The sequence below is a fragment of the Cherax quadricarinatus genome, chromosome 11 (assembly GCF_038502225.1).
Source record: "Cherax quadricarinatus isolate ZL_2023a chromosome 11, ASM3850222v1, whole genome shotgun sequence".
Taxonomy (NCBI): Eukaryota; Metazoa; Arthropoda; class Malacostraca; order Decapoda; family Parastacidae; genus Cherax; species Cherax quadricarinatus.
This window is the reverse complement of record NC_091302.1, coordinates 1,577,945-1,593,720: the sequence shown is the minus strand read 5'-3', so window position 1 is coordinate 1,593,720 and position 15,776 is coordinate 1,577,945. Positions and strand designations below refer to the sequence as shown.

The 15,776-nt window shown below is 39.5% G+C and overlaps 1 protein-coding gene across 1 annotated transcript in view; it reads left to right on the top strand.

Moving 5' to 3' along the window:
- The window catches only part of LOC138852543 (uncharacterized), a 31,954-nt gene extending 16,443 nt beyond the window's left edge, over positions 1 to 15,511 (top strand). Inside the window, exons 4-7 of the mRNA XM_070083878.1 lie at positions 1,459 to 1,970; positions 3,185 to 3,369; positions 6,162 to 6,297; positions 15,352 to 15,511. Of these exons, the coding sequence (XP_069939979.1) occupies positions 1,459 to 1,970; positions 3,185 to 3,369; positions 6,162 to 6,297; positions 15,352 to 15,368 (850 nt within the window). The 3' untranslated portion in view covers positions 15,369 to 15,511. The remainder of the gene's footprint in view (positions 1 to 1,458; positions 1,971 to 3,184; positions 3,370 to 6,161; positions 6,298 to 15,351) is intronic.
- Positions 15,512 to 15,776: the final 265 nt, after the last annotated feature.

Here is a 15,776-nt window from a genome sequence, read left to right as displayed (position 1 = left end):
TCTTCCCTCCCGCACCCACTTTCCTGTAACCACAAACTTCTGCTGAACACTCTAACACTACATTTTTAAACCTACCCCATACCTCTTCGACCCCATTGCCTATGCTCTCATTAGCCCATCTATCCTCCAATAGCTGTTTATATCTTACCCGAACTGCCTCCTCTTTTAGTTTATAAACCTTCACCTCTCTCTTCCCTGATGCTTCTATTCTCCTTGTATCCCATCTACCTTTTACTCTCAGTGTAGCTACAACTAGAAAGTGATCTGATATATCTGTGGCCCCTCTATAAACATGTACATCCTGAAGTCTACTCAACAGTCTTTTATCTACCAATGCATAATCCAACAAACTACTGTCATTTCGCCCTACATCATATCTTGTATACTTATTTATCCTCTTTTTCTTAAAATATGTATTACCTATAACTAAACCCCTTTCTATACAAAGTTCAATCAAAGGGCTCCCATTATCATTTACACCTGGCACCCCAAACTTACCTACCACACCCTCTCTAAAAGTTTCTCCTACTTTAGCATTCAGGTCCCCTACCACAATTACTCTCTCACTTGGTTCAAAGGCTCCTATACATTCACTTAACATCTCCCAAAATCTCTCTCTCTCCTCTGCATTCCTCTCTTCTCCAGGTGCATACACGCTTATTATGACCCACTTCTCGCATCCAACCTTTACTTTAATCCACATAATTCTTGAATTTACACATTCATATTCTCTTTCCTCCTTCCATAACTGATCATTCAACATTACTGCTACCCCTTCCTTTGCTCTAACTCTCTCAGATACTCCAGATTTAATCCCATTTATTTCCCCCCACTGAAACTCCCCTACCCCCTTCAGCTTTGTTTCGCTTAGAGCCAGGACATCCAACTTCTTTTCATTCATAACATCAGCAATCATCTGTTTCTTGTCATCCGCACTACATCCACGCACATTTAAGCATCCCAGTTTTATAAAGTTTTTCTTCTTCTCTTTTTTAGTAAATGTCTACAGGAGAAGGGGTTACTAGCCCATTGCTCACGGCATTTTAGTCGCCTCATACGACATGCATGGCTTACGGAGGAAAGATTCTTTTCCACTTCCCCATGGACAATAGAAGAAATAAAGAAGAACAAGAGCTATTTAGAAAAAGGAGAAAAACCTAGATGTATGTATATATATATGCATGTGCGTGTCTGTGAAGTGTGACCAAAGTGTAAGTAGGAGTAGCAAGATATCCCTGTTATCTAGCGTGTTTATGAGACAGAAAAAGAAACCAGCAATCCTACCATCATGCAAAACAGTTACAGGTTTCTGTTTGACAGTCATCTGGCAGGACGGTAGTACTTCCCTGGGTGGTTGCTGTCTTCCAACCTACTACATATATATATATATATATTTGTTATGAGACTGCTTGAAATAATGAGGCGGAAATAGTGATGTTTTATCCTGACTCTGGCCAGATGTGTGGACCGGATGAAGGTGGGAGTGTTCTTCACGTATATGTACGAGTGTGAGCCAGGCACTGTGTTTGATGATGACCTGGACCAGTGCGTCTTCCCTGATCAAGTGCCACCACCTTGTGGCACCAGTGGACAAGTGGTAACTTCACCAACACAAGCACCAACAACAGCACCAACACCAAAGCCAACACCAAAGGCAACACCAAAGCCAACACCAGCGCCAACACCAGCGCCAACACGAAAGCCAACACCAACGCTAACACCAGCGCCAACACCAAAGCAAACACCAGCACCAACACCAACATCTACAACAGGCACTGGGCCTTCACTACCGTGTATCTTCAAAGACTCACGCTGTGCCACCTACAACATCTGTCGACCCACAAGAGTCACCAAAATTCTCTGCTCAGCCTGCTTCGTATCCAACATAGAAATCAGTGCTGCTGAATTCTGCAATTCTCCTAACAAAGTATACGACAGAGGCCTCAGTCAGTGTGTGAGTAGCCCCAAAGGTAAGAATATTCTCCTCTGTCTTCCTCCTCTCTGTGACCAATATATTTCCTCTTAGATAAATGGACACAGATTCAACTAATGTGACATTTTATCATGTCAACGTTTCGCTCCCCAGGAACTTTAAGAAAGTGAAGAGCGAAACGTTGCCACAATAAAATGTCACATTAGTTACATCTTTGTTCATCTTCCTAACATTTTGTCGGTAATTCTACTAGTATTATTAATATAGTTCCTCTATGTGTTTATTCTTTTATTTAAGTTAGATAAATTCAGAAACAGAAAAGAAAGGAAAGTGATGCTTTGGCAATATAGTTGTAGTTGAGTAAAATAATCCACCAAGTAGCGTTATTGAAGCTAACTTCTTTGACACATTAAAACTGGTTGGGCAATGATACAAGTGAGAAGAATTGTGTTTCAGAAGAACAAGCTTGTGTCAAAATGGCGCTGGTAAACACGGAACAAGTGAAAATCAGTAAATAACAGCACAACTAAGCTACCCTAACCTAACCTAACTTAAATGGTTTACACAGCAGTGGTTAATTTCCAAGTCTTAGACATGATAATGTAATTGAACAACAATTTGAAGTCAAAAAAACACATTAACTAGAACACACATCTATGTGTAGCATTTAAAGAATAGTTATCAAGCAAACAGATGTACAGACGAGGAAGTGTTTGGAAGCATCTCTTGTATCACACACAATCATCCATAACAGCAGCAAGTTCAACCATTCTGAAGTACTGTCAGAAGCACTGATCAGAACCCACGACTGCTACCAAATACATGTTATTTATGTACAAACCTTTTGATAAATATATGAAGGCTATTTGCGTAATGCTGTACTTTTCCTTATACAACTTTATTGTTAAACATCTTTTGTTTATGTTTATGCTTTGTTCTTACACCTCACCTGCCCATTGTATCTTTATTTTCTTGGGATGTGTACAGTGAGGCCTGACATAGCTCTTGGCTATGTCAGGTAGTTACTGGCCAGCAATGTGTAGTTACTGGCCAACAATATATAGCTCCTGTCCAACACTATGTAGGTCTTGGCCAGCAATAAAAGCTATGAATACATTATACAAAATGTTGATCATGTTTTTTGTTAATAGTGACACTGTGATACACAGAGCTACTCTTGCAACCTCTAGCACTATACTGCCTCCCTTACAGCAAGTCTTTTTTTCACAGCTGTTTCTCTCTCCCTCACAGCAACAGATCTATGCGCCGTTGGAACATCAACCAGCACGACTACTACAACAGCCTCACCGACTGTGACTGCCCAGTCAATCAACAGACTCAGTTGTTCTGACCAGAACGTACGTCCTCGCGAGACCTGGATAGTCAGCCAGTACTGTCAGTCCATCCCACTCTGTGACGCTAACAAGAGGTTTAAGGTAAGAGAAACGTGTTCTGAAGACACTTTAGATGAAGGTCGGTACATACAAGTATTTAACATACTCGTTTCTTTGAATTCCTTCATAAATGTTATCTTGCTAACAGCACATCAAGTCATAAAAAACCACTTACCTCCATTCACTCCTAAAAAGTATACACAAACGTGTGGGATGTCCAAGCCCCTATCACTCCAAACCACTTTACCTCCACCCTCCAACTTTTCTTAGGATGACCCCTACCCTGCCTTCCCTCCACTATACATTTATACACCCTCTAGGTCATCCTATTTTGCTCTATCATCTCTAAATATCAAAACCACCTCAACAGATCCTCCTCAGCCCTCTGGATAATACTTTTAGTAACCCTGTACCTTCCAATCTCAAAACTACAAATTCTCTGCATAATACTCACGCCACACATTGCCCTCACACACGACATCGCTACCTCCAGCCTCCTTCTCACTGCAACGTTAACAACCCATGCTTCACACCCATATAAGAGTGTTGGTACCACTATACTCTCATACATTCCACTATTTGAGAAATGGTATGCTGGAACTGACAAGATGTGGTAGGTAGGTACAAGGTTGGACACGACAAGTGTTTCCTAACATGGGTCTTAGTTACTTGATGACCCACAGGATAATGTTGTCGCCATGGATAATGTTCTTTGTCTCCATGGATAACGTTCTTTGTCTCCATGGATAACATTCTTTGTCTCCATGGATAACATTCTTTGTCTCCATGGATAACATTCTTTGTCTCCATGGATAACATTCTTTGTCTCCATGGATAACATTCTTTATCTCCATGGATAACATTCTTTCTCTCCATGGATAACATTCTTTGTCTCCATGGATAACATTCTTTCTCTCCATGGATAACATTCTTTATCTCCATGGATAACATTCTTTATCTCCATGGATAACATTCTTTCTCTCCATGGATAACATTCTTTGTCTCCATGGATAACATTCTTTATCTCCATGGATAACATTCTTTATCTCCATGGATAACATTCTTTCTCTCCATGGATAACATTCTTTGTCTCCATGGATAACATTCTTTCTCTCCATGGATAACATTCTTTGTCTCCATGGATAACATTCTTTATCTCAATGGATAACATTCTTTCTCTCCATGGATAACATTCTTTATCTCCATGGATAACATTCTTTCTCTCCATGGATAACATTCTTTATCTCCATGGATAACATTCTTTCTCTCCATGGATAACATTCTTTACCTCCATGGATAACATTCTTTGTCTCCATGGATAACATTCTTTGTCTCCATGGATAACATTCTTTATCTCCATGGATAACATTCTTTACCTCCATGGATAACATTCTTTGTCTCCATGGATAACATTCTTTGTCTCCATGGATAACATTCTTTATCTCCATGGATAACATTCTTTGTCTCCATGGATAACATTCTTTACCTCCCTGTAACTCATTTCACTCGAAAGTTTAGAAATGTTCATTTATTTTAAAGCTCCAGTGATTTTAAGATCTTAAATCCTCTAACTCAGTGATATTATAACAGGAACCTAACTAATGTAAGATAATTATCAAACACTGGTCAGACTACGCGGTCATATTAATAACTTTACATATATAATAACTTTGCATACATTGCCAGTGATATAGACATCACTAGCAATTATCTTAGGAGTTTCAACACCTCTAGAAAAGGGGTCCATTTAAAGGGGCACATTTAAAGAGGGTGGCATCCGTAATGTCAAGGAAGATGACCATAGTTTATCTACCGCGCAACATTCTGAGGTAAACACTGGTCTAACCATCAGAAAAAGCAGGAAAAATATGCCCTAATTCCTCGGTGTGGATCTACATAGTTAAGACAGTCAAACACATTCGTATAAGAGCCAGATTTTTGGCTATGTACAATTGCCTCAACTAAAAATGAATCTAATTTGAACAACCCACCACTGTTACTGTGTAATAAACGCTTATCATGGTAAATAATCGCCGATTCGACAATATTCCGTTCAAGCGAAGAGGAACAAGGGACAGTGGCTTGTTTTACACCAAAATGCCGGGTTATTGTAAGTTCTAATATGGCTTAAAATCACATTCGATTCTTGTGCAGTAAGTATCGAATAACAATGTTGTTAGATCCTCAAGTATTAAGTTAATTGTAACACAAAACACCAGAAGCTATTATTCAACTCCCCCCGTAGTTGTTTTGTGTCTGGTATCACTTGTTCGTGATTATTTTGAATTACACACACACACACACACACATATATATATATATATATATATATATATATATATATATATATATATATATATATATATATATATATATATATATATATATATATATATATATATATATATATATATATATATATATATATATATATAGCAAACAATCACAGAGGCGCTCTTAACTCTGTAAGACAAGCCACGGGGGGATGGGGGGGGGGGTAGAAATCTTCAGCTCAAGTATTTTCACACTTATCAGTACGTCATCAGGAGCTATACAGTGTCGCAAGGCAACATTGCACAGCTCCTGAGGGGAAGTTTTCTTAGAGTAGCGCAGTGACCTACTCTGTGATTTTCATCACGGCATAATGCCAGGGCGCTCACCCGGCATAATGCCAGGGCGCTCACCCGGCATAATGCCAGGGCGCTCACCCGGCATAATGCCAGGGCGCTCACCGGCATTATGCCGGGTGATCATTATATATATATAGTGTTCATCCTTTTTAAAACAATATTTGTGTGTGTGTAAGAAGGTAATATTGTGTTGTATGTTAACAGGGTATAAGTGAGGTATGCAGTAATTACTACCAGTGTTACAAGACTAGTACTGGTGCCTGGAACTATGAACTGAGAAACTGTATCAATGGCAAGATGTACAGCTACACCACAGACAGTTGTGTTGATCCACCAACAAGTAAGTGCATAACAAAATATAATGAAAGTGTTTCTGTCTTTGCAATGATCCCCAGAAGGTATGCCAGTGTTGTATAACAACAGTTTACTGTATCTTAGTGATCCCAGTGTTGTATAACAACAGTTTACTGTATCTTAGTGATCCCAGTGTTGTATAACAACAGTTTACTGTATCTTAATGATCCCAGTGTTGTATAACAACAGTTTACTGTATCTTAGTGATCCCAGTGTTGTATAACAACAGTTCACTGTATCTTAGTGATCCCAGTGTTGTATAACAACAGTTTACTGTATCTTAGTGATCCCAGTGTTGTATAACAACAGTTTACTGTATCTTAGTGATCCCAGTGTTGTATAACAACAGTTTACTGTATCTTAGTGATCCCAGTGTTGTATAACAACAGTTTACTGTATCTTAGTGATCCCAGTGTTGTATAACACCAGTTTACTGTATCTTAGTGATCCCAGTGTTGTATAACAACAGTTTACTGTATCTTAGTGATCCCAGTGTTGTATAACACCAGTTTACTGTATCTTAGTGATCCCAGTGTTGTATAACAACAGTTTACTGTATCTTAGTGATCCCAGTGTTGTATAACACCAGTTTACTGTATCTTAGTGATCCCAGTGTTGTATAACAACAGTTTACTGTATTTTAGTGATCCCAGTGTTGTATAACACCAGTTTACTGTATTTTAGTGATCCCAGTGTTGTATAACACCAGTTTACTGTATCTTAGTGATCCCAGTGTTGTATAACACCAGTTCACTGTATCTTAGTGATCCCAGTGTTGTATACCAACAGTTTACTGTATCTTAGTGATCCCAGTGTTGTATAACACAAGTTCACTGTTCCTCAACTTACAGGAAAGGAATAGTGCAGAGTGCGGCATAATTTTGTACTGTTGTTAAATATTTATGTTGAAGATCTTAAGGGAATCGGAATAAACATCAACAAATAATCACATGGACATTAATACCCTATTTTTTTTAATAATAAATAAACAAATTAGGACATAGACAGAGCAGCACAAATTAGGACATAAACAGCCCAACATAGAGCCAAACTTTCTACCAAGAAAGACCAGCTTCAAAAGTTTCAAGTCAAACTGAAGAGGCATTCTGTAGTTATCTGACTCTGACCAATATTCCATAATACACTAATATAAAGTTTGAAGCCAATTATAAATTCCATTATGGTTTAGAGCCGATCGGCTTTTTCCCAAGAAGGTGAACTAGCCCAGAGAGGAAAACGTTCACCATTAGTCAGTCAGTAGCTGTCTTGCCAGGAGTAGACAGCCATCACCAGTCAGACCTGGTCTACTACAGGCTGGTAGATCAAGTCTACTACAACCTGTCAGACCTGTTCTACAATCTGTTAGACCTGGTCTATTACAGCCTGTTAGACCTGGTCTACTACAGCCTGTCAGAACAGACCTGTTGTCTGCCCACATCCATTAGTACTCTTTCCTGGTCCTCACCTATATTATTTTCTCCTCACGAATTTCTCACGATCTGCGAACAGAGTACAGTCTAACAGAGTACAGTCTAACAGAGTACAGTCTAACACAGTACAGTCTAACAGAGTACAGTCTAACACAGTACAGTCTAACAGAGTACAGTCTAACACAGTACAGTCTAACAGAGTACAGTCTAACAGAGTACAGTCTAACAGAGTACAGTCTAACACAGTACAGTCTAACAGAGTACAGTCTAACACAGTACAGTCTAACAGAGTACAGTCTAACACAGTACAGTCTAACAGAGTACAGTCTAACAGAGTACAGTCTAACAGAGTACAGTCTAACAGAGTACAGTCTAACAGAGTACAGTCTAACAGAGTACAGTCTAACAGAGTACAGTCTAACAGAGTACAGTCTAACAGAGTACAGTCTAACAGAGTACAGTCTAACAGAGTACAGTCTAACAGAGTACAGTCTAACACAGTACAGTCTAACACAGTACAGTCTAACACAGTACAGTCTAACAGAGTACAGTCTAACAGAGTACAGTCTAACACAGTACAGTCTAACAGAGTACAGTCTAACAGAGTACAGTCTAACAGAGTACAGTCTAACAGAGTACAGTCTAACACAGTACAGTCTAACACAGTACAGTCTAACAGAGTACAGTCTAACAGAGTACAGTCTAACAGAGTACAGTCTAACAGAGTACAGTCTAACAGAGTACAGTCTAACAGAGTACAGTCTAACAGAGTACAGTCTAACAGAGTACAGTCTAACAGAGTACAGTCTAACAGAGTACAGTCTAACACAGTACAGTCTAACAGAGTACAGTCTAACACAGTACAGTCTAACAGAGTACAGTCTAACAGAGTACAGTCTAACAGAGTAGAGTCTAACAGAGTACAGTCTAACACAGTACAGTCTAACAGAGTACAGTCTAACAGAGTACAGTCTAACAGAGTACAGTCTAACAGAGTACAGTCTAACACAGTACAGTCTAACACAGTACAGTCTAACAGAGTACAGTCTAACAGAGTACAGTCTAACAGAGTACAGTCTAACACAGTACAGTCTAACACAGTACAGTCTAACACAGTACAGTCTAACAGAGTACAGTCTAACAGAGTACAGTCTAACAGAGTACAGTCTAACAGAGTACAGTCTAACACAGTACAGTCTAACAGAGTACAGTCTAACAGAGTACAGTCTAACAGAGTACAGTCTAACAGAGTACAGTCTAACACAGTACAGTCTAACACAGTACAGTCTAACAGAGTACAGTCTAACAGAGTACAGTCTAACAGAGTACAGTCTAACACAGTACAGTCTAACAGAGTACAGTCTAACACAGTACAGTCTAACAGAGTACAGTCTAACACAGTACAGTCTAACAGAGTACAGTCTAACACAGTACAGTCTAACAGAGTACAGTCTAACAGAGTACAGTCTAACAGAGTACAGTCTAACAGAGTACAGTCTAACACAGTACAGTCTAACAGAGTACAGTCTAACACAGTACAGTCTAACAGAGTACAGTCTAACACAGTACAGTCTAACAGAGTACAGTCTAACAGAGTACAGTCTAACAGAGTACAGTCTAACAGAGTACAGTCTAACAGAGTACAGTCTAACAGAGTACAGTCTAACAGAGTACAGTCTAACAGAGTACAGTCTAACAGAGTACAGTCTAACAGAGTACAGTCTAACAGTCTAACAGAGTACAGTCTAACAGAGTACAGTCTAACAGAGTACAGTCTAACAGAGTACAGTCTAACAGAGTACAGTCTAACAGAGTACAGTCTAACAGATTACAGTCTAACAGAGTACGGTCTAACAGTCTAACAGAGTACAGTCTAACAAATTACAGTCTAACATATTACAGTCTAACAGATTACAGTCTAACAGAGTACAGTCTAACAGATTACAGTCTAACAGAGTACAGTCTAACAGAGTACAGTCTAACAGAGTACAGTCTAACAGAGTACAGTCTAACAGAGTACAGTCTAACAGAGTACAGTCTAACAGAGTACAGTCTAACAGAGTACAGTCTAACAGAGTACAGTCTAACAGAGTACAGTCTAACAGAGTACAGTCTAACAGAGTACAGTCTAACAGAGTACAGTCTAACAGAGTACAGTCTAACAGATTACAGCCTAACAGATTACAGTCTAACAGATTACAGTCTAACAGAGTACAGTCTAACAGATTACAGTCTAACAGATTACAGTCTAACAGAGTACAGTCTAACAGAGTACAGTCTAACAGATTACAGTCTAACAGAGTACAGTCTAACAGAGTACAGTCTAACAGATTACAGTCTAACAGATTACAGTCTAACAGAGTACAGTCTAACAGATTACAGTCTAACAGATTACAGTCTAACAGATTACAGTCTAACAGATTACAGTCTAACAGAGTACAGTCTAACAGATTACAGTCTAACAGATTACAGTCTAACAGAGTACAGTCTAACAGATTACAGTCTAACAGATTACAGTCTAACAGAGTACAGTCTAACAGATTACAGTCTAACAGATTACAGTCTAACAGAGTACAGTCTAACAGAGTACAGTCTAACAGATTACAGTCTAACAGATTACAGTCTAACAGATTACAGTCTAACAGATTACAGCCTAACAGAGTACAGTCTAACAGATTACAGTCTAACAGAGTACAATCTAACAGAGTACAGTCTAATAGATTACAGTCTAACAGATTACAGTCTAACAGAGTACAGTCTAACAGAGTACAGTCTAACAGATTGCAGTCTAACAGAGTACAATCTAACAGATTACAGTCTAACAGAGTACAGTCTAACAGATTACAGTCTAACATATTACAGTCTAACAGAGTACAGTCTAACAGATTACAGTCTAACAGAGTACAGTCTAACAGATTACAGTCTAACAGATTACAGTCTAACAGAGTACAGTCTAACAGATTACAGTCTAATATATTACAGTCTAACAGAGTACAGTCTAACAGATTACAGTCTTACAGAGTACAGTCTAACAAATTACAGTCTAACATATTACAGTCTAACAGAGTACAGTCTAACAGAGTACAGTCTAACAGATTACAGTCTTACAGAGTACAGTCTAACAAATTACAGTCTAACATATTACAGTCTAACAGAGTACAGTCTAACAGATTACAGTCTAACAGAGTGCAGTCTAACAGAGTACAGTCTAACAAAGTACAGTCTAGCAGATGACAGTCTAACAGAGTACAGTCTAACAGATTACAGTCTAACAGAGTACAGTCTAACAGATTACAGTCTAACAGAGTACAGTCTAACAGATTACAGTCTAACAGAGTACAGTCTAACAGAGTACAGTCTAACAGAGTACAGTCTAACAGATTACAGTCTAACAGAGTACAGTCTAATAGAGTACAGTCTAACAGATTACAGTCTAACAGAGTACAGTCTAACAGATTACAGTATAACAGATTACAGTCTAACAGATTACAGTCTAACAGAGTACAGGCTAACAGAGTACAGTCTAACAAAGTACAGTCTAACAGAGTACAGTCTAACAGAGTACAGTCTAACAGATTACAGTCTAACAGATTACAGTCTAACAGAGTACAGTCTAACAGATTAGAGTCTAACAGAGTACAGTCTAACAGAGTACAGTCTAACAGATTAGAGTCTAACAGAGTGCAGTCTAGCAGAGTACAGTCTAACAGATTACAGTCTGACAGATTACAGTCTAACAGAGTACAGTCTAACAGAGTACAGTCTAACAGAGTACAGTCTAACAGATTACAGTCTAACAGAGTACAGTCTAACAGAGTACAGTCTAACAGAGTACAGTCTAACAGATTAGTCTAACAGAGTACAGTCTAAGAGATTACAGTCTAACAGAGTACAGTATAACAGAGTACAGTCTAACAGAGTACAGTCTAACAGTACAGTCTAACAGAGTACAGTCTAACAGAGTACAGTCTAACAGATTACAGTCTAACAGAGTACAGTCTAACAGAGTACAGTCTAACAGATTACAGTCTAACAGATTACAGTATAACAGAGTACAGTCTAACAGTACAGTCTAACAGAGTACAGTCTAACAGAGTACAGTCTAACAGAGTACAGTCTAACAGATTACAGTATAACAGAGTACAGTTTAACAGTACAGTCTAACAGAGTACAGTCTAACAGAGTACAGTCTAACAGAGTGCAGTCTAATAGATTACAGTCTAACAGAGTACAGTCTAACAGAGTACAGTCTAACAGATTACAGTCTAACAGAGTATAGTCTAACAGATTACAGTCTAACAGAGTACAGTCTAACAGAATACAGTCTAACAGAGTACAGTCTAACAGATTACAGTCTAACAGAGTACAGTATAACAGAGTACAGTCTAACATATTACAGTCTAACAGAGTACAGTCTAACAGAGTACAGTCTAACAGAGTGCAGTCTAACAGATTACAGTCTAACAGAGTACAGTCTAACAGAGTACAGTCTAACAGATTACAGTCTAACAGAGTACAGTCTAACAGAGTACAGTCTAACAGATTACAGTCTAACAGAGTACAGTCTAACAGAGTACAGTCTAACAGATTACAGTCTAACAGAGTACAGTATAACAGAGTACAGTCTAACAGATTACAGTCTAACAGAGTACAGTCTAACAGAGTACAGTCTATCAGAGTGCAGTCTAACAGAGTACAGTCTAACAGAGTACAGTCTAACAGAGTACAGTCTAACGTCGTAAAAATATGGTAAGACCAGCGTCGTAAGTCCAACCCTCTAACTACTCCTGGACGTAAGACTGGTCCATGTTGCTACATAATAATGGTATTAACGATTGTCCAATAATAACCAACACGGAGACATAAACGAGGGTAATTATCGAGGATTAACACGGAGACATAAACGAGGGTAATTATCGAGGATTAACACGGAGACATAAACGAGGGTAATTATCGAGGATTAACACGGAGACATAAACGAGGGTAATTATCGAGGATTAACACGGAGACATAAACGAGGGTTATTATCGAGGATTAACACGGAGACATAAACGGAGCGAGGGTAATTATCGAGGATTAACACGGAGACATAAACGAGGGTAATTATCGAGGATTAACACGGAGACATAAACGAGGGTAATTATCGAGGATTAACACGGAGACATAAACGAGGGTAATTATCGAGGATTAACACGGAGACATAAACGAGGGTAATTATCGAGGATTAACACGGAGGGTAATTATCGAGGATTAACACGGAGACATAAAGGGTAATTATCGAGGATTAACACGGAGACATAAACGCGGGTAATTATCGAGGATTAACACGGAGACATAAACGAGGGTAATTATCGAGGATTAACACGGAGACATAAACGCGGGTAATTATCGAGGATTAACACGGAGACATAAACGAGGGTAATTATCGAGGATTAACACGGAGACATAAACGAGGGTTATTATCGAGGATTAACACGGAGACATAAACGCGGGTAATTATCGAGGATTAACACGGAGACATAAACGAGGGTAATTATCGAGGATTAACACGGAGACATAAACGAGGGTAATTATCGAGGATTAACACGGAGACATAAACGCGGGTAATTATCGAGGATTAACACGGAGACATAAACGCGGGTAATTATCGAGGATTAACACGGAGACATAAACGAGGGTAATTATCGAGGATTAACACGGAGACATAAACGAGGGTAATTATCGAGGATTAACACGGAGACATAAACGAGGGTAATTATCGAGGATTAACACGGAGACATAAACGAGGGTAATTATCGAGGATTAACACGGAGACATAAACGAGGGTAATTATCGAGGATTAACACGGAGACATAAACGAGGGTAATTATCGAGGATTAACACGGAGACATAAACGCGGGTAATTATCGAGGATTAACACGGAGACATAAACGAGGGTAATTATCGAGGATTAACACGGAGACATAAACGAGGGTAATTATCGAGGATTAACACGGAGACATAAACGAGGGTAATTATCGAGGATTAACACGGAGACATAAACGAGGGTAATTATCGAGGATTAACACGGAGACATAAACGAGGGTAATTATCGAGGATTAACACGGAGACATAAACGAGGGTAATTATCGAGGATTAACACGGAGACATAAACGCGGGTAATTATCGAGGATTAACACGGAGACATAAACGAGGGTAATTATCGAGGATTAACACGGAGACATAAACGAGGGTAATTATCGAGGATTAACACGGAGACATAAACGCGGGTAATTATCGAGGATTAACACGGAGACATAAACGCGGGTAATTATCGAGGATTAACACGGAGACATAAACGAGGGTAATTATCGAGGATTAACACGGAGACATAAACGCGGGTAATTATCGAGGATTAACACGGAGACATAAACGAGGGTAATTATCGAGGATTAACACGGAGACATAAACGAGGGTAATTATCGAGGATTAACACGGAGACATAAACGCGGGTAATTATCGAGGATTAACACGGAGACATAAACGCGGGTAATTATCGAGGATTAACACGGAGACATAAACGAGGGTAATTATCGAGGATTAACACGGAGACATAAACGCGGGTAATTATCGAGGATTAACACGGAGACATAAACGAGGGTAATTATCGAGGATTAACACGGAGACATAAACGAGGGTAATTATCGAGGATTAACACGGAGACATAAACGCGGGTAATTATCGAGGATTAACACGGAGACATAAACGAGGGTAATTATCGAGGATTAACACGGAGACATAAACGAGGGTAATTATCGAGGATTAACACGGAGACATAAACGAGGGTAATTATCGAGGATTAACACGGAGACATAAACGCGGGTAATTATCGAGGATTAACACGGAGACATAAACGAGGGTAATTATCGAGGATTAACACGGAGACATAAACGAGGGTAATTATCGAGGATTAACACGGAGACATAAACGACATAAAGGGTAATTATCGAGGATTAACACGGAGACATAAACGAGGGTAATTATCGAGGATTAACACGGAGACATAAACGAGGGTAATTATCGAGGATTAACACGGAGACATAAACGAGGGTTATTATCGAGGATTAACACGGAGACATAAACGAGGGTAATTATCGAGGATTAACACGGAGACATAAACGAGGGTAATTATCGAGGATTAACACGGAGACATAAACGAGGGTAATTATCGAGGATTAACACGGAGACATAAACGAGGGTAATTATCGAGGATTAACACGGAGACATAAACGAGGGTAATTATCGAGGATTAACACGGAGACATAAACGAGGGTAATTATCGAGGATTAACACGGAGACATAAACGAGGGTTATTATCGAGGATTAACACGGAGACATAAACGAGGGTTATTATCGAGGATTAACACGGAGACATAAACGAGGGTAATTATCGAGGATTAACACGGAGACATAAACGAGGGTTATTATCGAGGATTAACACGGAGACATAAACGAGGGTAATTATCGAGGATTAACACGGAGACATAAACGAGGGTAATTATCGAGGATTAACGAGTGTTTGCTACGTTTTAATTATCCATACTAATGTATATTTTCATTTTTATTTTCAGAGAGTCAGCGGTGTTAGCTGACACACGTGGGAGGGTGTCAAGTGTCAGCTGACACATGTGGGAAGGTGTCAAGAGTCAGCTGACACACGTGGGAGGGTGTCAAGAGTCAGCTGACACACGTGGGAGGGTGTCAAGAGTCAGCTGACACATGTGGGAAGGTGTCAAGAGTCAGCTGACACACGTGGGAGGGTGTCAAGAGTCAGCTGACACACGTGGGAGGGTGTCAAGAGTCAGCTGACACACGTGGGAGGGTGTCAAGAGTCAGCTGACACACGTGGGAGGGTGTCAAGAGTCAGCTGACACACGTGGGAGGGTGTCAAGAGTCAGCTGACGTGGGAGGGTGTCAAGAGTCAGCTGACTGACACACGTGGGAGGGTGTCAAGAGTCAGCTGACACACGTGGGAGGATGTCAAGAGTCAGCTGAC